Source organism: Amia ocellicauda, chromosome 7 (assembly GCF_036373705.1).
Source record: "Amia ocellicauda isolate fAmiCal2 chromosome 7, fAmiCal2.hap1, whole genome shotgun sequence".
NCBI classification, from domain to species: Eukaryota; Metazoa; Chordata; class Actinopteri; order Amiiformes; family Amiidae; genus Amia; species Amia ocellicauda.
In genome coordinates, this window is record NC_089856.1 from 629,750 (window position 1) to 652,575 (window position 22,826).

At 53.4% G+C, this 22,826-nt stretch overlaps 4 protein-coding genes across 5 annotated transcripts; 2 read left to right on the plus strand and 2 right to left on the minus strand.

Moving 5' to 3' along the window:
- The first annotated feature begins 99 nt into the window (after positions 1-99).
- On the plus strand, positions 100-10,439 carry man2b1 (mannosidase, alpha, class 2B, member 1). Of its 2 annotated transcripts, none has more exons than XM_066707745.1 (24): positions 100-253; positions 594-696; positions 975-1,148; positions 1,286-1,479; positions 1,834-1,966; positions 2,211-2,356; positions 2,451-2,573; positions 4,477-4,556; positions 4,713-4,833; positions 5,129-5,207; positions 5,336-5,445; positions 5,846-5,953; positions 6,049-6,165; positions 6,267-6,452; positions 6,601-6,698; positions 6,852-6,969; positions 7,415-7,533; positions 7,803-7,904; positions 8,375-8,462; positions 8,640-8,720; positions 9,097-9,318; positions 9,544-9,693; positions 9,813-9,915; positions 10,000-10,439. In XM_066707745.1, exons 1-24 carry the CDS (start codon positions 143-145, stop codon positions 10,101-10,103), a joined length of 2,970 nt encoding a protein of 989 aa, XP_066563842.1. In that variant the 5' UTR covers positions 100-142; the 3' UTR covers positions 10,104-10,439. The 2 variants fall into 2 exon arrangements, with proteins under 2 accessions (XP_066563842.1, XP_066563843.1); XM_066707746.1 differs by having other exon boundaries at positions 101-253; positions 2,451-2,567.
- A 493-nt stretch (positions 10,440-10,932) lies between these two features.
- Positions 10,933-13,928, plus strand: alkbh7 (alkB homolog 7). The gene is made up of 4 exons (XM_066707747.1): positions 10,933-11,308; positions 12,556-12,729; positions 12,976-13,100; positions 13,508-13,928. Exons 1-4 carry the CDS (start codon positions 11,024-11,026, stop codon positions 13,626-13,628), a joined length of 705 nt encoding a protein of 234 aa, XP_066563844.1. The 5' UTR covers positions 10,933-11,023; the 3' UTR covers positions 13,629-13,928.
- A 175-nt stretch (positions 13,929-14,103) lies between these two features.
- On the minus strand, positions 14,104-15,461 carry LOC136753396 (persephin). Its single transcript, XM_066709470.1, has 2 exons — positions 15,455-15,461; positions 14,104-14,997 (listed from the first exon to the last, which is right to left on the minus strand). The coding sequence occupies exons 1-2, from the start codon at positions 15,459-15,461 to the stop codon at positions 14,474-14,476; spliced, it is 531 nt and encodes a 176-aa protein (XP_066565567.1). The 3' UTR covers positions 14,104-14,473.
- A 2,912-nt stretch (positions 15,462-18,373) lies between these two features.
- On the minus strand, positions 18,374-22,629 carry gtf2f1 (general transcription factor IIF, polypeptide 1). The gene is made up of 14 exons (XM_066707748.1): positions 22,446-22,629; positions 22,011-22,067; positions 21,753-21,799; positions 21,569-21,641; positions 21,284-21,477; positions 20,935-21,105; positions 20,567-20,805; positions 20,275-20,437; positions 19,970-20,028; positions 19,658-19,789; positions 19,482-19,555; positions 19,218-19,359; positions 18,963-19,104; positions 18,374-18,879 (listed from the first exon to the last, which is right to left on the minus strand). The coding sequence occupies exons 2-14, from the start codon at positions 22,020-22,022 to the stop codon at positions 18,675-18,677; spliced, it is 1,653 nt and encodes a 550-aa protein (XP_066563845.1). The 5' UTR covers positions 22,023-22,067; positions 22,446-22,629; the 3' UTR covers positions 18,374-18,674.
- Positions 22,630-22,826: the final 197 nt, after the last annotated feature.

Here is a 22,826-nt window from a genome sequence, read left to right on the forward strand (position 1 = left end):
AGTGGTGTTTTTATCACTCAAGATGGCCACGGACTTTCTTCCTGAATCTGATTGGTCGCGGAGGATCACGGGGCTGGGGTCACATGAACAGCCTCGCCCTGGGGTTGTTGATGTGTCACATGACAGCGGGCTAGTTGAGAGAATGGCTTCACCGGTGCTGTCAGCTGCCGCGGCGATTTTGCTGCTTCTGTCCGAGGCTGGGGGCTTCCCTGCCCGGGCCCCGACTGCCGAGCCTCCGCGGTGCGGGTACGAGGTGAGAGAGGGAGGGAGGAAGACAGAGAAGGAGAGTCGGGGAAACTGAAAGCAGCCCCTGGGACTTCAGTGTGGGCAGCTGGTCTCTGTGTTGTGTTGTCGGGGGGTTGCTGTGGTCGTGCTCGTATCTTCCGACGCTGCTGTTCTCTGCGCACTCGGGCGGGTCGGTGGCGTCAGCTGATTCTGTTTCTTTCTCTTTCCCATCCTCTTCCCTCTTCCCTCTCTCTGTTTATTGTTCTCCCTGTCGCCTCTCTCTCTCTCTCAATCTTCTACCCTATGTCTCTGTCTATGTCCCCCTCTCTCTCTGTGTCCCTGCCCCCTGTCTCTCTCTCTCTCCGCAGTCCTGTCCCGTGACCCAGCCCTCGATGCTCAATGTCCACATGGTCCCTCACACTCATGATGACGTGGGCTGGCTCAAGACTGTGGACCAGTACTACTACGGAGGTGAGACTACACAACACACACAGCAGACAACATGAGACGCAGCACGCACACGCACACACACAGAGTGAGAGAGTGAGGGTGTGAGTGTGTGATAATTGTTCTGTCATTTCTGATATGAAGGTGATAAGAGAGATAAGGATTGTAGTTCCTCTATTCTCAGTGTGTGTGTGTGTCTATCTGGGTGTTACACTAGTTGTTCCGAAGTGTGTCAGAGAACCCCAGTGACACAGCAGCAAATAAACACAGATGAATAAATATCACTACCCTCCCCCCCGTAGACCGCAATGAGATCCAGCACGCGGGGGTGCAGTACATCCTGGACTCGGTGGTGCAGGCGCTGCAGCAGGACCCCCGGCGGCGCTTCATCTACGTGGAGACGGCCTTCCTGTACCGCTGGTGGAGACAGCAGAGCGCAGAGACGCGGCGCGCCGTCACTCAGCTCATCAGCCAGGGTGAGGAGAGAGGCACAGTGTGTGGCTGTGCCTGTCCGCTCTGCCCCCTCCCCGTCCCCTCTGTCGCTATATTACACTTCAGAGCCCCGACCGCCGCCCAACCCTCTCCCTCTCCCTCCCCTTCCCCATCTCCGCAGGCCGGCTGGAGCTGGTGGGGGGGGGCTGGTGCATGAACGACGAGGCGACGGTGCTGTACAGCGCGGTGATCGACCAGATGACCCTGGGCCTGCGCTTCCTGAATGACACGTTTGGGCGCTGCGGCCGGCCGCGCGTTGCCTGGCACATCGACCCCTTCGGCCACGCCCGGGAGCAGGCCTCGCTGTTTGCACAGGTACGGGAGGGTTCGAACCCAGCGTTATTGGCAGGATGGGTTCACACCGATTACACACGGCAGTCGCAGTGACAGGAAAGAGAATGCAGTGCCTACAATAACAAAATCAAAGTTAAAAGCTAAATCGCTCTACAGATTTTACAGGCATGCAGTTACTTTACATGTGTGTACAGATTCTCTCTCTCTCTCTCTCTCTCTCTCTGTCTATCACTGTCCTGCTCTCTCATTATTATTATTATTATTATTATTATTTTTGTCATTTAGCTGACGCTCTAATTCAGGGCGACTTACATCTGTACCCATTTATACAGCTGGGCATTTATACAGCTCTCTTCCTCTGTATCTCTCTCTCAGATGGGGTTCGATGGGTTCTTCTTCGGCAGGCTGGACTACCAGGACAAGGCCCAGAGGATGCGCTCGCGGACCATGGAGATGCTGTGGAGGGCGAGCGAGAGCCTGGTGCCGTCCAACGCTGACCTTTTCACTGGTACTGACCTCTGACCCCTGACCCCTCATTGACCTCTTCTCGGGTACTGACCCCTGGACCCGTGTTGACCTCTTGTCTGGTTCCAACTTCTGACCCGTCACCCCTCACTGACCTCACAATGCTGACCCCTGACCCTTCCACTCTCACCCCGCAGCCCTCTCTGACCCCTGACCTTTCCCCCGGCTCCCCTGTGACTCGGCTCCTCCCACCCTCTCACCCGCCCCCTCCTGCCCTGCCCCCCCAGGCGTGCTGCCCAATGGCTACAACCCCCCGGCCGGATTCTGCTGGGACCAGCTGTGTGACGACCCGCCGATCCGTGATGACCCGGCACTGGAGGACTACAACGTGGACAGCGTGGTCAAGAAATTCCTGCAGGCCGCCCGTGACCAGGTCAGCAGGGGTCAGGGGTCAAGTGTCACTGTGTCTGCCCTTCAGACCTGCGGTCAGTCAGTGTCTCAGCCTCTGTCCCTCTCTGTCCCTGCAGGCTGCTCTGTACAAGACCAATCACATCATCATGACGATGGGCTCGGACTTCCAGTACGAGAACGCCAACCTGTGGTTCAAGAACCTGGACAAGCTGATCCACTACGTCAACGCACAGGTCAGGGTGAGCGAGAGTGTGTCAGAGAGAGTGTGTGTGTGTGAACGAGAGTGTGTCAGTGTGTGTGTGTGTGTGTGAATGAGAGTGTGTGTGTGAACAAGAGTGTGTCAGTATGTGAGTGTGAGCGAGAGTGTGTCAGTGTGAGCGAGAGTGTGTCTGTGTGTGTGCGAGAGCGAGAGAGAGTGTGTCTGTGTGTGTGTGTGATAGGTGCGTGATAGGCCTGTCGCAATTATTACATGATCGTCTGATCGCAAATTATTTGAGCTGACCACAGTCATTTTGCCCAATCTTTAGATTACACAATCGTATGTCTTGCAAATAAGGGAATTTTACGCCAGTGTTAGAAATGAGGCAACGGAATGTGAAGTGGGTGCGTTTGCATCAGTCCGTGTCTCCTCGGGGCAGCGGTGTCTGACACTCTGGGAATGCTCTGCTGCTGTGGGTTACAGACAGTCCTTTGCTGCTTCATTTCAGTGTTTTAGCTCATCCAGAATCGTCCAGAATCGATGTGCGCTGCAATCGGACCGAAAATCTGTTCCGTCATGAACTATTCGCTACATTATGTGACAGACGCGTTTCCATCGCCTGTTTGTCACACAGACTCTTTATCAACAAGAGGAAAAATACTTCTCGAGGGAGTGTGAAACCTTTTTAGCGATATTGTAAGTTTTGTTGAATTGTGTTGTGTTCATCCAGCTAATTAGATAGTGTGCATAAAAATGCTTGGATGGAAACATGGCTTTGTGTTTCCTCATTGCATAGTAACTTAAAATTAAATCAAGCGTCCGTGTACATGAATGACCTGTATTGAACCACTTCTTCATTATGTTAGGAATGCCTACACAATAGTTTCAGCACAAGCTATTTAACAGAACCACCGACATTTCATAATGTGCAGCTCCTTTATAAAACCGCTGTGTGACGAAAATGAAACGCAAAGAGTTGGATAAAACTGAATAGTTTACGTATGAACATCCCACGTCATGTTCAGGGCAGAAACACTGTGTTTACACTGAAAATGTGAGCGTTTCTTATTTCTTCAAAATGAGTGCATATAGCCTACATAAACATGAGAGCTCATGATAAAATCTACTTTTCGCAATAAACTGTGTAAACTGGTGTATAAATCGGTGTGCACATATTTAAGCAGACTTGTGTAATTATAAAACATAAATAACCTGTTACAAATGGCATAAAACTGAACTATAACATCTTATGCATCGTGAGAGTGCTTTGCACTGTCTGCCGGTCCGCAGAAGGTGTGCTTTTCAATGCTACAGTGCCTGTAATACAGCAGAATTATCCCATGATCAGACCGGTGACCGAGCGTCGATCCAGAGACCCGGGTTTGCAACGAGATCAAGACTGAATTCCACAGGACAGTGAGAAACTTGCCGAGCCGATCAGGACAGGCAGACGAGAGCTGTTTCAGCTGCAAATCTGCTAATAAAATAAATAATAATATATGAATGATGTGTAGAAAATCTGGATTTTTAGGAATCAACACGATTATAACTCTTTCACGGTGACTAATGAACAAAGCCCAGATTGTCGGCTGCATTATATTCAGTATAGCCTACAACATTAACTGCGGCTCCGGCGGCTGGAGGAGAAAGTATTTAAAACGTATTAATTTTGAGGAGTTTACAACTGAAACGCCTTATATGTATTTAATTAAAATATTTAGAAACGTATAAGAACGTATATGTGGGAGAAATTCACACACGCAGAGAGATTTACTTAAAGCCAATTAAATCGTTAATCGCAATGATTTGTATGACAATTAATCGTCAACTAAAATGTAATGATCGTGACAACCCTAGAGTGTGAGAGTGTGAGTCTGCAATCAGCGTATGACTGATTGATCACTGTATGACTGATCGATCGCTCTGTGTCTCTGTCTCGGCAGTCGCAGGGCAGTGGGGTGAATGTCCTCTACTCCACCCCCTCCTGTTACCTGCAGGAGCTGCACCGTGCAAACCTCACCTGGTGAGTCTCTCTGTGTCTCTGTGCCTGTGTCTCTCTCTCTGCTTGTCTCTCTGTGTCTCTCTCTCAGACTCTGTGCATCTCTCTCCCTCGTCTCCTCCGTGTCCAGCGTGTGTGTATGTCCAGTGAGAGCTCAGTGCTCCTTGTCACCCCCCGCAGGCCGGTGAAGACGGACGATTTCTTCCCCTACGCCGACACTCCACACAGCTTCTGGACGGGCTACTTCAGCAGCCGGCCGGCGCTCAAACGCTACGAGAGGAAGAGCAATGGCCTGCTGCAGGTCAGAGTGCCGTCCACTCCCACCAGTGTCCCTCTCACTGTCCACTCCCACCAGTGTCCCTCTCACTGTCTACTCTCACCAGTGTCCACTGTCACTGTCCCTCCCACTGTCCCTCCCACCAGTGTCCACTCTCACTGTCCCCGCCAGTGTCCCTCTCACTGTGTCCTGTCTCACCAGTCACTGGAATACTGTAATACTGTAGCACTGACACAGCAGTTGTGGAGTACTGAACACTGTTGTGCTGTATTGTCGTGGTGTAGTGCTGTGCAGTCGCTCAGTGTGTATTTATGTACAGGTGTGTAACCAGCTGGAGGTGCTGGGCGGGGCTGCATCCCGGAGAGGTCCCCATGGCAGTGGAGACAGTGACACGCTCAGTGAGTGCGCAGGAATGAGACTGGGACTTTGTGTGCATGCGTGTGCGCGTCTGAATTTTGTGGCTGTTGTTCACTGGTGTTGATTGACTGGGAGTTCCTGTGTGACGGTGCTGTGTGCTGATTGGCAGGGAGGGCGATGGGCGTGGCCCAGCACCATGACGCGGTGGCAGGGACCGAGAAGCAGCACGTTGCCAACGACTATGCCCAGAGACTGGCCAGCGGGTGGGCCCACTGCGAGGTAACCGTCCCCGAGTCTCTGCTCCCTGCCACCCCCACCGTCCTGGGACACTGGCAGTAGGTGGTGTGAAGGGTGTCTGTTATCGAATCATTGTCAATCGCACACGTCCGGATTAGAGAGACGAATATCTTTACAGTGAAAAAAACTTTTCCTTTCCTGAAATGTAACAGTCCACCCCCTTCCTCTGTGTCTCTCAATGGTTCGGTCCAGGATGCGCCGGGCCCGACCCACGGTAACTGTCTGTGTTGTTTTTATGCTGATTAAACATAACAATTCTATTAAACACGTGAACAGCGTAAGAAACTGCCCCCCTGGCACTGAAGTGTCCCGAGTCCTCGTCGGCGACTGAAGATGATTTATATTGATTATAACTGTGCCCTCCCCCTCTCCCTCTGTCCAGCCGCTGGTCAGTAACGTTCTGTCGGTCCTGAGTGGCTCAGTGTCCCCTCACTCCTACTGCGGCAGCCTCAACATCAGCGTGTGTCCCGTCTCTGAGGACAACCACCAGGTACTCCTGAAACCTACCCCTCTCCCTCCCTCCCTCCCTCCCTCCCTCCCTGGACACTGGATATAAACATGTCCCCCTCTCTCCCTCCCCCTCAGTTCTCGGTGACCGTATATAATCCGATGGGCAGTGCGGTCAGTTGGTCAGTGCGGCTTCCTGTCAACGGCTCTCTGTACAGCGTGACGGACCCCCGCGGACAGCCTGTGGACAGCCAGGTCAGTGTGGCACCGCGTGTGATTGGTGTGTGGGTTCGTCAGCTGACTGTGTGTGTCTGAGTATGCGTGTGTAATCGTGTGTCCCCCTCTCTCTCGGTCAGGTGGTCCCGGTGTCGAACTTCACGCGGGCGGTGCGGAGGGACAGGGGCTACGCGGCCTATGAGCTGGTCTTCCCGGCCAGGGTCCCCCCTCTGGGCTTCAGCACCTACTCCGTGTCCCTGCTTCAGAGGAGCTGGCAGGGCCCGCCGCCCCCCCAGCCTGGCGCCCCCCCCTCCATACAGAACGAGGTGCGTCCTCCGGTCTGCGCAGGCCCCTCCGTGTCTCTGTCCGCCTGCCTGTGTGGTTGTCTCTGTGTGTTGCTATGTGTGTGACTGTCTGTCCCTCTCGCTCTGTGTGTGTGTCTCACACTCCACCCCCCTGTTGTTGTCCTTGCAGTTCGTGAAGGTGACCTTTGACCCTGACACCGGGCTGCTCAGCAGCATCAGTAACCTGGAGACCCAGCAGACCCTGCGTCTCTCTCAGAACTTCTACTGGTGAGTCCGTCTCCCCGTCCGTCTCGGTATAACGGTGTATCTGTCTGTCTGGAGGTTTGCAATGATGAGACAAGCTCATCTCTGTCTGTCCGTGTGTCTGTCCGTGTGTCTGTCCGTGTGTCTGTCCGTGTGTCTGTCCGTGTGTGCGTACAGGTACAATGCCAGCGTGGGAAACTCGGACAGTGCTCAGCCGTCGGGCGCCTACATCTTCAGACCCAACACCTCCAGCCCCTTCCCTGTCAGCACCAGAGCGCAGACGTTCACCGTGCAGGTACACAGCCACACTGAGACACAGTGCAGGTACACAGCCACACAACCACACACTGCAGGTACACAGCCACACAATCACACAACCACACTGACACACAGTGCAGGTACACAGCCACACAACCACACACACTGCAGGTACACAACCACACACACTGCAGGTACACAATCACACAACCACACTGACACACAGTGCAGGTACACAACCACACACTGCAGGTACACAATCACACAATCACAAACTGCAGGTACACAACCACACTGCAGGTACACAGCCACACAACCACACACACTGCAGGTCCACAACCACACACTGCAGGTACACAACCACGGTAACACACACTGCCCCACTGCACAGACACACACACTGTAGCTGTCACACTACAAACACACAGGAAAGAGGCTGCTGTGCAATACATCCCTCTCTCTCTCTCTCTCTCTCTCTTCAGACCCCTCTGTTTCAGGAAGTGTATCAGGAGTTCAGCCCCTGGGTGTCGCAGGTGGTGCGTCTGCCCCGGGGGGGGCATCAGCTGGAGCTGGAGTGGACTGTGGGGCCGATCCCCGTGGGGTGAGTTAACTGCCCCCAGGGGACAGCACGGGGGGCAACAACAACAACCACCACTACAGCTACAACTACAACCACAACCACAATGAGAACATTGTGCCCCCTCCCCCTCTGCTGCGTATGCGGTTGTGTGTTTATAGTGTGGGAGGGGGGCGTGAAGGAACGATGATGGTGACGATTGTGTTTTGTATTTTTATGTGTTGAACAACAATCCTGAAATAGAGGGTAATTGTCAAAACCTCTCTCTCTCGGTCCCTCTCTCTGTCTCTCAGGGATGGTCTGGGTAAGGAGGTGATCTCCAGGTTTGACTCTGACATCAACTCGTCTGGCCTGTTCTACACTGACTCCAATGGCAGAGAGATCCTGGAGCGCAGGTGAGGGGTGGCAGGGCGGCTCAGTCTATGTCTCTGTGTCTCTATGTCTCTCTCGCTCTCTCTCTCTCTGTCTCTCAAATTTTCAAATTCAAATTGCTTTATTGGCATGACAGTTATACATTAGTATTGCAAAAGCATTATCAGAAAAGAAGAAAATAAATAATTAAAACTATATATATATGTAACCAACAATGTAACAATATTTAAACAATACAGGAAATACATATATTTATATATCACTCCCCACCCTCCACCCTCACACAACACAAATGCAAACAGAACAGGTTCTCTCCCCCCCCTCCCTCAAGCAGGCATGGTGTCTATACTGTATCCTGTGACTCTCTCTCTCTCTGTGTGTCTCTCTCTCTCTGTCTCTCTCTCTGTGCGTCTCTCTCTCTCTCTCTGTGTCTCTCTCTGTTTCTGTTGGGGTGATGTTCCCAGTTCTGACGTTCCCAGTCTCGTTATTCCAGGAGGGATTTCCGACCCACCTGGGATCTGAAGCAGACGGAGCCGATCGCTGGGAACTACTACCCTGTCAACACGCGCATCTTCATCAAGGTACCCATCTTACTGTCCCTCCCCCGTCTCCCCGTCTGTGTCTGCATCATGGGGACCCTGCTCTGAATGACGTGGTCATTGATGTCCGATGGTGGCAGGATGATTGACTGATTTTGATCTCTAATTGTTTAATAGCTCTCTTGTTGATTCTGTCCTCCTCCCCCCTCTCTCTCTCAGGACGGCCGCTCCCAGCTCACAGTGCTGACTGACCGCTCTCAGGGTGGCAGCAGCATCAAGGACGGCTCTCTGGAGCTCATGGTGAGGATAGCCCCCCCGCCATTTGTGTCCCCGGGTGCGTGTGTCCCTGCTGATCTGGAAAAGCTCCTCTGACTTTATGTGGTCGATGCCTTTCATGATTTTGAAGACTTGAAACAAGTCCCCACGTAGTCTCCTCTGTTCCAGGGTGAAAAGGTTCAGGTCCTCAGTCTCTCAGTAGGACATTCCCTTCAGACCTGGAATAAGTCTGGTTGCTCTCCTCTGAACTGCCTCTAGAGCAGCGATATCTTTCTTGAAGTGTGGAGCCCAGAACTGTCCACAGTATCCAGATGAGCTCTAACTAGTGCATTGTACAGTCTGAACATCACTGCCCTTTCTTTCCCACTCTCTCTCTCTCTCTCTCTCTCTCTCTCTCTAGCTGCACCGGCGCCTGCTGCAGGATGACTTCCGGGGCGTGGGGGAGGCCCTGTCCGAGCCGGGCGATTACTACGACGGGCTGGTGGTGCGGGGGAAGCTGCTGGTGTCCCTGAGCCCCCCAGCGCTCGCCGCGGACACCCACCGGCCCGAGGCGCACCGTCAGGCCCTGCCCCCCCTGCTCTCACTGCAGCCGGGCAAGACTGTTGCAGGACAGAGACTGGAGGTGAGAGGGGCAGAGAGGAAGACTCCTACAGTGAGTCAGAGACGCACAGATATGAGACACATGTGGAGGGCATGTGTTGTCTACGTCTTTTCGTCACGCACTTTTCATCGCCAATGTGCATATTCAGTGACACACGTCTCTTGTGATTTGGATTGAATATTGTCCTCCGGTTGCTGTGACCAGTTTGCTCCGGTGTTGACAGACCCCGTCCCTCTCTCCCCTCAGTTCTCTGGGCTGCAGGCCGAGTTGCCCCCCGCTGTCCAGCTGCTCACCTTGTCTCAGTGGGACAGCGAGTCCGTGCTGCTCAGACTGGAGCACCGGTACCAGCGCGGAGAGAGCGTGGCCCACTCCCACCCGGTCACCGTCAACCTGCAGGTACTGTCCACTCCCACCCGGTCACTGTTACTCAGGGTAAACAGTTTGGATTTTCTGCTGTAGTTTGTGACTCTCTCCCTCTCTCTCTCTCGCGCTCTCTCTCTCTTGTCTCTCTGTAGAAGCTGTTCTCTACCCTGGAGGTGGAGGGTGTGTCTGAGATGAGCCTCGCAGCCAATCAGTGGAAAGAAGAGATGACACGTCTGGACTGGAGGGGCGAGACAGGTGCAGTACAGTACAGTACAGTAAGTATAATACGGTGGAGTACAGTTCACTTCCTGACGCTCTGTGATTGGCTGGCTGTTTCAGATGCGAAGCCCCTGCACTCCAGGGAGGGCAGCCCCTCGGGGTCAGAGGTCACGCTGCAGCCGATGGAGATCCGGACCTTCCTGCTGAGAGTGCGCCGGCGCTGACCCGCTGCCAAGCAGCTGCCACCGATAATCAATCACAGGAGCAATCACTGATCAGACACTCACTCAGGACATGGGTGGGGGGTTCTACTCCTCTCTCTCATCCCTCCGTTCCTCTCCCTCTGTCCACCTGTCTCTCTCGCGCGTTTCCTGCACTGTGCAATATGACATTTATAAAAGGACAAAGAGAATGATGAAGACCTTCCTGTTTGTGCCTTTCATCGTGTCTGACACACAGTGCGTCTCACAGCAGGGAGAATGAGCCGCTTGCTGCCTTTTTAATTCTGTTGTGTTGTTGTTTTATAGATTCAGAATAAATTGATCACTTTTAATAAAGAACATGAAAAAGTCTCTTGTATTGACTTGGACGGACTGACTGAGAATGACTGACACACTGACTGAGTGACTCATACCGACTGACTGTGTGATACACTGACTGACTGTCTGGCACACTGACTGACTGGCACTGATACGCTGACTGACCACTGACTGACTGACTGATACTGACTGACTGACACACTGACTGACTGACTGATACTGACTGACACACTGACTGACACACTGACTGACTGTCTGGCACTGACTGACTGTCTGACATACTGACTGACTGGCACTGACACACTGATACGCCGATTGACTGACTGATGGAGGGGGATAGTTGGATGGAGAGATGGGAGAGGGGATAGATGGGAAGATGAGTGAGAAATGAAGGGGGGATGAGAAGGAAGTGCAGCTTCAGTGAGTACATCAGACCGCCAGGGGGCGACGTGCTGTACAGCGGTCAAGAGATCTTCGGCACAGAGAGAGAGATGGCGCAGAAACTACAATTCCCACAATTCTTCCCGAGATTCAAAGATGGCTGCGCCCGTCAGCAGCTGAGATAGATTATATGCAATGTAGGCGACCAGATCAACAGCAGGAAAATGCGACATTTATTCACGGTTATTAAGCGTCTGAGTAACAAAGCGCCACTCCGTGCTCACGTCCTTCGGCCCCTGAAAGCCTCGGGGCTGGTCTGGGAAAGCGGGCGGGCAGGGGACGGCGCCGGGCGGCTTGTGTGCGGCTCGAGCCCCGGCGCCCTGGACAAGGTGCGCGGACAGGTGGAGGTGAGAGAGGAGTTCATCAGCGAGGCCGAGGAGAGCGCACTGCTGCAGGAGCTGGAGCCGGGCCTGCGCAAGAAGCGCTACGAGTTCGACCACTGGGATGACGTAAGAGCAGGAGAACATGGGGGGCTGTAGTAACAGTGTAGTAGAGCAGTGCTGGGACAGTAGGGGCTGTAGTAGAATAGTGCTGTTACAGTAGGGGCTGTAGTAACAGTGTAGTAGAGCAATGCTGGGACAGTAGGGGCTGTAGTAACAGTGCAGTAGAGCAGTGCTGTTACAGTAGGGGGCTGTAGTAACAGTGCAGTAGAATAGTGCTGTTACAGTAGGGGCTGTAGTAACAGTGTAGTAGAGCAGTGCTGGGACAGTAGGGGCTGTAGTAACAGTGCAGTAGAATAGTGTTGTTACAGTAGGGGCTGTAGTAACAGTGTAGTAGAGCAATGCTGGGACAATAGGGGCTGTAGTAACAGTGCAGTAGAGCAGTGCTGTTACAGTAGGGGGCTGTAGTAACAGTGCAGTAGAATAGTGCTGGTACTGTGGGGGCTGTAGTAACAGTGCAGTAGAGCAGTGCTGGGACAGTAGGGGTCTGTAGTAACAGTGCAGTAGAATAGTGCTGGGACAGTAGGGGTCTGTAGTAACAGTGCAGTAGAGCAGTGCTGTTACAGTAGGGGCTGTAGTAACAGTGTAGTAGAGCAGTGCTGGGACAGTAGGGGCTGTAGTAGAATAGTGCTGTTACAGTAGGGGCTGTAGTAACAGTGTAGTAGAGCAATGCTGGGACAGTAGGGGCTGTAGTAACAGTACAGTAGAGCAGTGCTGTTACAGTAGGGGCTGTAGTAACAGTGCAGTAGAGCAGTGCTGTTACAGTAGGGGGCTGTAGTAACAGTGCAGTAGAATAGTGCTGTTACAGTAGGGGCTGTAGTAACAGTGCAGTAGAGCAGTGCTGGGACAGTAGGGGTCTGTAGTAACAGTGTAGTAGAATAGTGCTGGGACAGTAGGGGTCTGTAGTAACAGTGCAGTAGAGCAGTGCTGGGACAGTAGGGGCTGTAGTAACAGTGCAGTAGAGCAGTGCTGGGACAGTAGGGGCTGTAGTAACAGTGCAGTAGAGCAGTGCTGGGACAGTAGGGGCTGTAGTAACAGTGCAGTAGAATAGTGCTGTTACAGTAGGGGCTGTAGTAACAGTGTAGTAGAGCAATGCTGGGACAATAGGGGCTGTAGTAACAGTGCAGTAGAGCCAATCAGTCAATCAGTGCCCTCCTCTCTAGACCCCTTCCTGAAAGACTGGTGGACTGTCAGACTGCACTCTGTTCTTTCCGTGTGAAATAACTACACTTCCCACAATGCCCCTGGCCCTGCAGGCAATCCATGGTTACCGGGAGACGGAGCGCGTGCAGTGGAGCCCGGCGGGGGGGGCAGTGCTGGACCGGGTCAGGGGTGTGGCTTTCCCCGGGGGCGGGCCTCTGCTCGGCCCAGTTCACGTACTGGACTTGGACAAAACCGGCTACATCAAACCACATGTCGACAGCGTCAAGGTAAGACACACACACACACACACACACACAGACACACACACACACATTCACACAGACACACACACAGACACACACACACACACACACAGACACACAGACACACACACAGACACACAGACACACACACAGACACACACACACACACACAGACACACACACACACACACAGACACACACACACACACACACACACACAGACACACACACACACACACTGTTTCCCATGCTCTCCTCTCCATCCCCTAGTTCTGTGGCAGCACCATCGCTGGGCTCAGCCTCCTGTCGGACAGTGTGATGCGATTGGTCAGCCAGCAGGACGCGGCTGATTGGGTGGACCTGCTGCTGCCCAGGCGCTCCCTCTACATCATCAGGTAATGCCACTGGCCGGCCTGCCTGTCAATCACTCCACTGGCCTATCGGTGGATTTGTCATCGTTCCGGAGCTGCTGGTGCCGTGTCTGTCGAGTGTTGAGTTGCGTGTCCTGCCTGTGTGTCTGGGTGCAGGAGGGGATGTGCCCCGTGTTGACGACTCACAGCGGCCACTGTTTCACCACGGCTGAGCCACAGCTACTTATTATTATTTTTTGTTTGTCGCGTTGAATTTAAACCTTTTATTGTAATGTACTTATTTATTGTTGTTGTAGTGAACTGGTTTTCAGTGGCTCCCAAATTATGTGTCTCCAAAGCCTGCAAGGGTCAAGAACTCGGAGACTCTATAGACTTCACAGAAGTGTGCGTTCGTGTGTTGTTGTCAATGTGTCTGTCCTTCCGGCCTCCAGGGGCAGCGCTCGCTACGACTTCACCCACGAGATCCTGCGGGACGAGGAGTCGGTGTTCGGCGGCCTCAGGGTCCCTCGCCAGCGCCGCGTCACCGTCATCTGCAGGAACCTGCCGGCCTGAGCTGAGGGAGCGCAGGGGATGGGAGACGGCGCGACACCCAGGGGGAAGGATAATGGATAATCTCTCTCTCTCTCTGCCCCTCTGTCTAGACTAGGTCTGTCCTGGTTACAGTGTCCTGCTCTGTCCTGCTCAGACTCTGCACTCTACGTCCACAGGCAGAGGTCACTGTGGGGTCATCAGGGGTCAGGGGTCAGCTGCTGATTGGCTATTCAACGCCTTCGAGTATTAAAATCCAAGTTTGTTAAATTAAATACATATATATATGAATAATACTAATAATAAAGTTGTTTGTGTTTCTGATCGCTGTCTCTGTCTGTGAAACTGACCCCCTCCCCCTCCCACGCCTCTCTCCCTCCCTCTCTCTCCCACAGGGAATGATAGGAGCTCTGCTCCTGATCTCAGAGTTTCCTTTACATTTTATTCAGAACAGAAAACACAACAAAACAAGACAAAATACCACAACACTGCCAGGAAACGCAGCGATCCGTATTCACGTTGCTCTGGACAGGAACGATTTCCAAATAAATAAATAATTTAACAAATCGGCTCATAAATACACAGCAGAGTCCCGGGCCTGTGTGTGGGTTCTGTACAGTGTGGGGTGGTGGGGGGGTCCGGGCAGCGCAGTACCTCACATTGTACGACACAGAATAGCACAGAGTAACGCAGGATTGTTCACTGCTGCACAGCACAGTATAGTACATTATACTACAGGGCAGTATACTACAGTATATATACTACAGTGCGGTGCAGTCCAGGTCAGATCTCGGAGACACAAAAGCCTCTCCCATGGTCGGCTTTCCGATGCAGATGAAAACGTAAGTGAGTCCTGTTGCCCCACCGCTCTACCCCACGCAGCTGCAGGCGGCCGCGGACAGCCTCTCCACGCGGTGCCAGCGGTGGGCCGAGTCCAGGAAGGCCAGGTCCTCGTGGCGGGAGGGCCGGCAGCAGGGGGCGCTGTGTGGGGGCTCGGCGAGGCGCGTGGGGGGGGGCAGGGCGCCGCGCTGCAGCAGGGAGCTCAGGGCGAGGTCGTGGTTGGAGCGGGCGCGGGGGCAGCCCCCGCCACAGTAGCGGAACAGCACCGTCTCCTCGGAGTCGTAGCCCAGGCCCAGCTCGGCCACGCGCAGCAGTAAGGTGTGCAGGCCGCAGGGCGCGGGGGGGGAAGGGTCCGCCCAGCGCCGCACACGCCGCCGCCACGCCGCCCCCCGGCCCTCGCGCTCTCCTGCTGCACCGTGGCGCTCTCCCTCTCTGCCTCGCTCGCTCGCTCCCTCCCTCTCATGCTCGCTCTCTCTGCCCGCTGCCAGCGCCTGTGCTGTTTGCCGCCCGGGTGCTGCGGCGATGGCTGGGACTGCAGCCTTGTCCCCCAGCTCTGTAACACACACACACAGGTTTAACTACTGAACAGTGCACTGCAGCAGATCATTTTAATCATTCGTCATCCATTTAAAAAAAAAAAAAGAGTTCAGAAGTTAAAAAACAATTCAGCATCTTGACTGCAGAGCAGAGGGCAGACTGGCAGAGAGAGACAGAAAACACAGACTGACAGGTAGCGAGACGGACAAACATACAGACAGAAAATGGACAGATACAGACAGAGACGAACAGACAGGCAGAGAGATGGACAGATACAGAGAGACAGACAGGCAGAGAGACAGACGGGCAGAGAGATGGACAGATACAGACAGGCAGAGACACAAATGGACATGGATACACATTCAGTCGCAGGTGTGTGTCTAGCTCTGCAGGTGTACAGGTTCAGTCCTGCAGGTGTGCTGCTCCACAGTTATGCAGTTGTGACAGCTGTGTCCAGATGTGCAGTGTCTTACCGAGCATCGAGTGGAGCCAGTCTCTGCTACCGTCTCCCGGCCCAACCAGAACACAGGACAGCAGCACAGCCAGCCGGAGATCAGCCCTCATCTCTCTCTCTCCCTCCTGTCTCTTTGTCTCACGATCTGTCTCTCCCTCCTTCTCTCTCTTTGTCTCGTGTTCTCTCTCTTCCTCCTGTCTCCCGGTCTCGGTCTCCTCTCTCCGGCAGTGATGAGTGAGTGAGTGTGTGAGGGATGCTGAGAGAGGACTGGTCCCCCTACATTTATACCCCTCTCTGCACTGCCCGCGGGGGGGCATTACTGTGCTCTCCTTCCCTCCTCCCAGAGCTATGTGTGTGTGTGTGTGTGTGTGTGTGTGTGTGTGTGAGAGAGTGTATGTGTCTGTATACACGTGCGTCTGTGATGATGTAATACCTAACATTTATTTTTCATTACGTACTATTTCTTACTATTGTTGTTGCACATTGGATGTGTGTGTGTGTGTATATATTGTATACTGTGCACGTGTGTGTCTGTGTGTGTATTGTTGTATATTATGTGTGTGTCTGTGTTTGTATTGTATACTGGGCACGTGTGTGTGTGTATTGTTATATATTATGTCTGTGAGTATTGCTATATACTGTGTGTGTCTGTGTGTGTGTATTTTCTGTGTATTGTTGTATATGGTCTGTGTGTGTATTGTTGTATATTGTGTGGTTGTGTCTGTGTGTGTGTAATGTTGTATATTGTGTCTGTGTATTGTTGTATATTGTGTGTCTATGTATTGTTTTATGTCTGTGTATTGTTGTATATTGTGTCTGTGTGTGTGTTGTTGTATGTCTATGTGTATTGTTGTACATTGTGTGTGTGTGTTGTTGTATATTGTCTGTGTGTGTGTATTGTTATGTCTGTGTATTGTTGTATATTGTGTGTGTCTGTGTATGTATTGTTTTATATTGTGTGTCTGTGTGTGTATTGTTATATATTATGCCTGTGTATTATTGTATATTGTGTGTGTGTATTGTTATATATTATGCCTGTGTATTGTTGTATATTGTGTCTGTGAGTGTGTATATTGTTGAACATTGTGTGTGTAGGTATATATATCTGTGCCCAACATAAATCATGCTGATCCCTGAAACCTGCGCAGGTATTTTCCAGAGAACAAGCTGAAGGAAAAATTAATCCCTGCAAAGTGATCTCAGCTGCCCCCTCCTTGTAACGGACTGCAGCCTGCTCCCACTTAACCCAGAGAGAGGGATGGAGGGATGAGGGGACAGAGGACTGGGAGGGATAGACAGCAGAACAGAGAGAGAGGTGAGCCAGGAGAGCCCCCTCACAATGGGTTAAGTGTCTGGGATGGAGGGAGGGAGGGAGGGAGGGAGGGAGGGGGGGGATGGAGGGATCATCATATATTCTTGAAGGATGAAGCACAGTCGTTTTAATGTGAATTCCCAGACGGGTGGGTCTCCTGCTAATCAGAGGGATTTTCACCATATCAGAGTGCTGTGACACACCGTCTCCCCAGAGCAAGACAGGGAGGGAGGGAGAGACGAGGGGGGGCTGTAGTCACAGAGGAAATGATCTATTCCTCTTCCCCTTGGTTTAATTTCTTATTGGTGGTGCAGCCCAATCCACCACAGCAACCAGCACTGAGTCCCACACTGACTGGCTGACACACTGATTGTGTGTGTTTGTGTGTGTGTTTAATTGTAATTGTAGTTGTTTCCGGTGTGTGAGGCTCTCAGGCACCTGCTTCAGGTGAGCGTGCGCAGCAACACAGAGACAGGAAATCCTGCATTCCTTCCACTTACAGGGAGAGAGAGAGAGAGAGAGAGAGAGAGAGAGAGAGAGGTGTTGTCTGCAGTAGCATCATTCCTCACATTCCCGAGTGTGAGTCAGTTCAGTCAGAAGAATCCTTATATTCTTATATTCTGACACACATTACGCAAACTATACACACACAAACACACATACTCACACTGTACAGTGACACTGATACGCATGCACTCACTCACACCCATATAACACAGTGTAGTCACACTGATACACACTCAGTGTAGTCACAGATGTACACTGTTTGAGTGTGTGTAGTCACAGTGTACACACTGATACACACACTCACAGTGTAGTCACACTGATACACACATGGTGTAGTCAGTGTACAGTCACACAGATACACGCACTCACAGTGTAGTCACACTGATACACACACTCAGTGTACAGTCACACAGATACACGCACTCACAGTGTAGTCACACTGATACACACACTCAGTGTACAGTCACACAGATACACGCACTCACAGTGTAGTCACACTGATACACACACTCAGTGTACAGTCACACTGACATACACACTCAAACACACACACCACTTACACTGATACACACAGTGCACACTCAGTGTCCAAACTCACACCAATTCACACAGACACACACACTTACAGTCAAACACGAGACAGACACAGAGACACACCGTCACACACAGTTAGGATGTGCGCCGCTGCAGTGACCGCTCTGTGGACACTGTTCCCACGCCGCTGCCTGTGACCCTCGTGGGCATCTGGTCCAGTGCAGACACAAGGAGCCACTGGGAGACAGCGTGATGGCTGAGGGGGGGCAGCCTTGCGGTGTAAACAGAGCGTGCCGTGGGCGGCGAGATTCCAGAACTAATTCCGGCGGAATGTTTCCATTCCCAACATTCCTGCCTGAGACAAGCCTTTTATGGAGAGCAGGAGCAGAGAGCAGACAAACACACACACTCACACTGACACTCTCTCACACTGAAACACACACACTGAAACACTCATACACACACTCTCTCACACTGACACACACCAACACTCATACACTCACTCTCTCACACGGACACACACACAAAGAAACATTGACAATGACTCCAAACTGAGGCACTCACACAGACAGACTCCACTGGAAGTTAGAGGAATTAATTGTTTATTAGTTTACTCAGAAAGGGTACAGACAGACACACGGTTATGGGCACTACTGTTCTCGCTGTGTGTGTGAGTGTGTGTGTGTGTGTAACGGTCACTCACACCTGTACAGTACAGCCCTGTGGCATCTGGACACTCCACTACGTCAACCCACCCCTGGCCAGGACTGGAGTACTGGACTTCAAATACTAGACCCCCTCCCCATCCCTCGGAGGTTCAAATAAACAAACAAAAGACAATTTTGTAACAAACTTAGGAACTCCCTCTCTCCCTCTCCCTACACGGTCACTCAGTGAGGTAGAAGTGCATCTTGTCGCCCACGCTCTTGCGCTGGGGGTTGAGGCGCTTGAGGATCTGGGCGAGGACGTTGACCGTCTGCTCGCTGCTCAGCCCCGTGCGCTTCGTCTGGAACTTCTTCAGCAGGTCCTTGGTGGTCATGGGCTTCCGCACCAGGTACCGGCGCACCGCCTCCTCCGTCAGCTGCACGTCACTGAGAGGGAGTGAGGGAGCGAGTCAGAGAGAGAGAGACAGACGGACAGACACACGCACAGACACACGCACGCACGGACAGACCTGGTGCTGGGGGTGCTCTTGCCGGATGCCGGCTGGGGGGTGCTCTTGCCCGAGGGACTCTGGGGGCTCTGGGGATTAGGCTCCATCTTCAGCCGCTTCGCTGAGGGGGGCTCCACACCCACACCCGCCACCTGCCGCTTGCCTGGAGGGAGAGAGACGGGGCAGAGAGAGGAGAGAGATGAGTCTGCGTCTGTCAGAGGACTGGTCAGCGGGTCAGTGCCATGGTCAGTTAGGTCAGGGGTCAGGGGTCAGTACCTTGCTCCAGCTTGCTGGCAGCCGCTCGCAGGGTGCTGGATGTGGCCGCGGTGTCCAGGGAGGGGGTGCCAGGACGGCTGCCGGTCCGAGAGCTGCCCGCTGACCCCCGGCCCCCTGCGCGCTTTGGGGGGGTGCGCTTCTTCTGGAGGAGAAGGAGGGGTCAAACCAAGTCACCACTGACAATGAAGAGATTGGGGGGGGACACCAAGATGGACAGAGAGGCGGAGAGTGGCAGGGTAGAGAGGGGGAGAGAGAGAGACTCACACTCATGAAGAGCGCAGACGCGGTCTCTCCATCGATGTCGCTGTCCTCCGAGCTCTCAGACTCCTCACTGCTGTCTGAGAGAGAGCGGGGGGGAGGGGACGGGAAAGGAGAGAGTTAATCCCGGTGCAGAGAGACACTCAGTTATTGGGGTTTAAACCTAGGACCCCCTCCCCTACCCTTCCTCTTCTTCTTCTCCTGCTGCACCGGGGTCTTCTTCCCTCCCTCCTCGTCCTCCTCCTCCTTCTTCTCCTCCTCGTTCTGTTTCTCCTCCTCACTCTCCTCACTGCTCTCCGACGCCTCATCGATCCCTGCCGGCAGAAAACACCGAACCTTAACAGCCTCCACAGGGCAAAGGTCACAGAGCCATGCCCCCCCACGACACACAAACCGCAGTCACAGGCTCTCCACACACAGACACACACTCTCTCTAATCACAGGCACTGTCAGGGGACACACTGCATTCATAACACTCCGTCCATCTCCCTCACCTTTAGGGACGTCTTCTCCTTTATTGGGCTTCACCTTCTCTGGCTCATCCTCCTCTGAACTGGAGGGAGAGAGCGAGAGAGAGAGATCAGGGTCTGACAACCTATTTTAATTCTGGTCGAAAGAGGAGGGCAGGTGCCTTGAAATTTTACTTGCCCGCCCAACAATATACCCGCCCGACCTAGAGGTTATAGGACTCTACTGGGTTATCACTCACTCACACTGGGAGTCTAGAGAAGAAGACCGTCAGAACTGGGCCTGGCGTCGGGCCCCGGGGAAGAGATCTGCGACAGCACAACTCCCTCACCTGCTCTCGTCAGACATGTAGTCCACCTCCTGGCCCTCGAAGTCCCCATCGTCGCTGTCCTCCGCCGCCTCGCTGTCGCTCCCTCGCTTCTTCTTCTTCTTCTTCTTGTTCTTCCCTTTGCCCTTCTCTCCCTCCGTCTTCGTCTTGGACTTGCCCTCCCCGTCTGAGAGAGAGAGAGAGAGAGAGAGATTAGACCGCACCACTGGACGTGCATCTCCCGCCCCTCATCCTCTCCCGCCCCCTCGCCCCTCACCCTCCCTCTCCCTCTCCCTCTCCAGCCCCCGCCCCTCACCCTCTCCCTGGCTGCTGTCGCTCTCGTCGCTGCTCATTTCCAGCTCCTCCTCCAGGTCATGGATGCGCAGCTCCCCCCTCCTGCCCCCCTCATCCTGGGGCTTCTTCTTCTTCTTCTTCTTCTTTTTCTTCCCCCCCTTGTCGCCCTCATCGTCGTCGTCGTCCTCCCCCTCTTCCCGGTCGCCCTCCCGGAGCCGCCGCTGCAGCATGATGCTGAAGTGATTCACCACCTTATTCCTCCTGAGAAAGAGGGGGAGGGAGGGGAGAGAGTGTAGAAATTAAGAAAGCCGTCTCTCAATGCTCGGTAACGACACAGATTAATTAATCTGTCCGTGTCACCCCCTGCGTCCTCCCCCACCCCTCCCTCACCTGCTCCACTCCTCCTCGGCCTCCTCGGCGGTGAGGGTGCGGTGCCGGGCCTGTGGGGTGAAGTTGTACCAGCCCTGAACGGGGAACGCCTCGAAGGCGCCGTCAGGACACTGCGTGAAGATATAGTACGAGGCGTTCTCAGTCACCCCCCCCTTCTTCTGACCTTTGAACCTGAGAGAGAGAGAGAGAGAGAGAGAGAGAGAGAGAGAGAGACAGCCGTCAGTGCAAGGGGTCGGTGAAGCAGCGGTCAGGGAGAGGGCGGTCAGTGCAGGGGGTCAGTGAAGCAGCCGTCAGAGAGACAGCGGTTGGGGAGACGGGGTCAGAAGGGAGGTCAGTTCGGTGCTCAGACCTGCGGCCGGCCTTGCCGTTGACCCGCAGCAGCCAGGGCTGGTCCTCCAGGCGGAACTCGCGGGTCACGATGCCGAACTTCTTCCTGCGTGCCTCCTCCCGCTGCCGCCGGCCGAACTCGCTGCCCGCGCCCCCCTCCGGCCCCTCCTCCTCCCCATAGAGCCGCCGGCCGCTGACGTCGCGCTCCATCCGGGCCTGGGAGGGGGAGGGGGGGTGTTAGTGTTTCTCATTGCTTATTAAACTCCTATTCCAATAAATCCCCGTCTGGCCAGGGGAGCTGTGTTACCTGTGTCCAGCTGGAGAAGCTGACCTTGTCCCCCACATTGAAGGCCATGACATTGTACTTCTTATTTGTGTTTCTGCCAGAGGGAGGGGGAGGGGAGAAATCTTAAGTCAGTAATACTGCAATACACTACAGTAAAGTGCAGTACAATGTGGAAAAACACAGACACTGACAGACAGACACTCACTTGGGCACTCTGACAACATACTCCGTTGAGGACGAACCACTGCTTCCCTGAGAGAGAGAGAGGGGCAGAAAGAAATATACACAGTTTACTTAGTAATACAGTATATGGTTCAGCATACAGTCCAGCCCAGATTTCTCCCAGCAGGATGCGGCACACTCTGCCGCAGGGCTCAGTGGCCTAGATTATCAGACCCGGTTCTGATCACATTGCCACACTGACCGACTGCCAGTCCGGCAGTCAGACACACACACAGCCTACCAGCGACGTCATGGTCCACAGGGTCAGAGGTCAGCAGCGTAGACAGGGCTCTGGTGTCTAGGAAGAGAAACAGACTCTTCAAATCCACCGGCTATTAACATCACACTGTAACGGCCCCACTCGGCTGGGCGACAGGTGTGGAAAGAGCACACCAGAGAAGAACAAATAAAGACAGAACAACAAATAAATAATAAAGAGGACAGGTAACTTGTGGGTCGTCACCAGGACACGTAGTGAGAGCACGGAAACAGAAAGTAAAGACAGAGGGAAGATCACATGACCTGTACCCTAAACACAGACACCACCATAGATGTGAACACACAAATACATACACACAATCACAGATATACAAACCCAGACCCCCACACACACACAAATGGACAGTTACACCAGCGCCACACGGTCACTGAAGCACACCGCTGCTGTGGGACGGACCTGCACGCTGTCCTGTCGGCGCCCTTTCCCGGGTGAGTGTCCGGACTGTGGCGGTTTTGTCTAAAGAGAATAAAATCGCTGTCCGCACGACGGCTCACGGCTCCCCGGGTCTGGTTCGCACACAACGTGGTCCTACCGGCAACCGTGGGCACGTTTAGTTCCGCAGTGGAAGACAGTGCGGGAGAACTGTGTTTGCAGTGACACCTACTCTCTATATGTATATATACGGTATATATATATGACGAGAAAAGTGTATGACCAGTATCCATATATATATATATATATATGTGTGTGTGTGTGTGTATATATAATACCAGATGACTGGGGGAACCACACTGCCGCGCTCTTGTTGTGGGCGGACACTGATATCTGCGGGAGGGC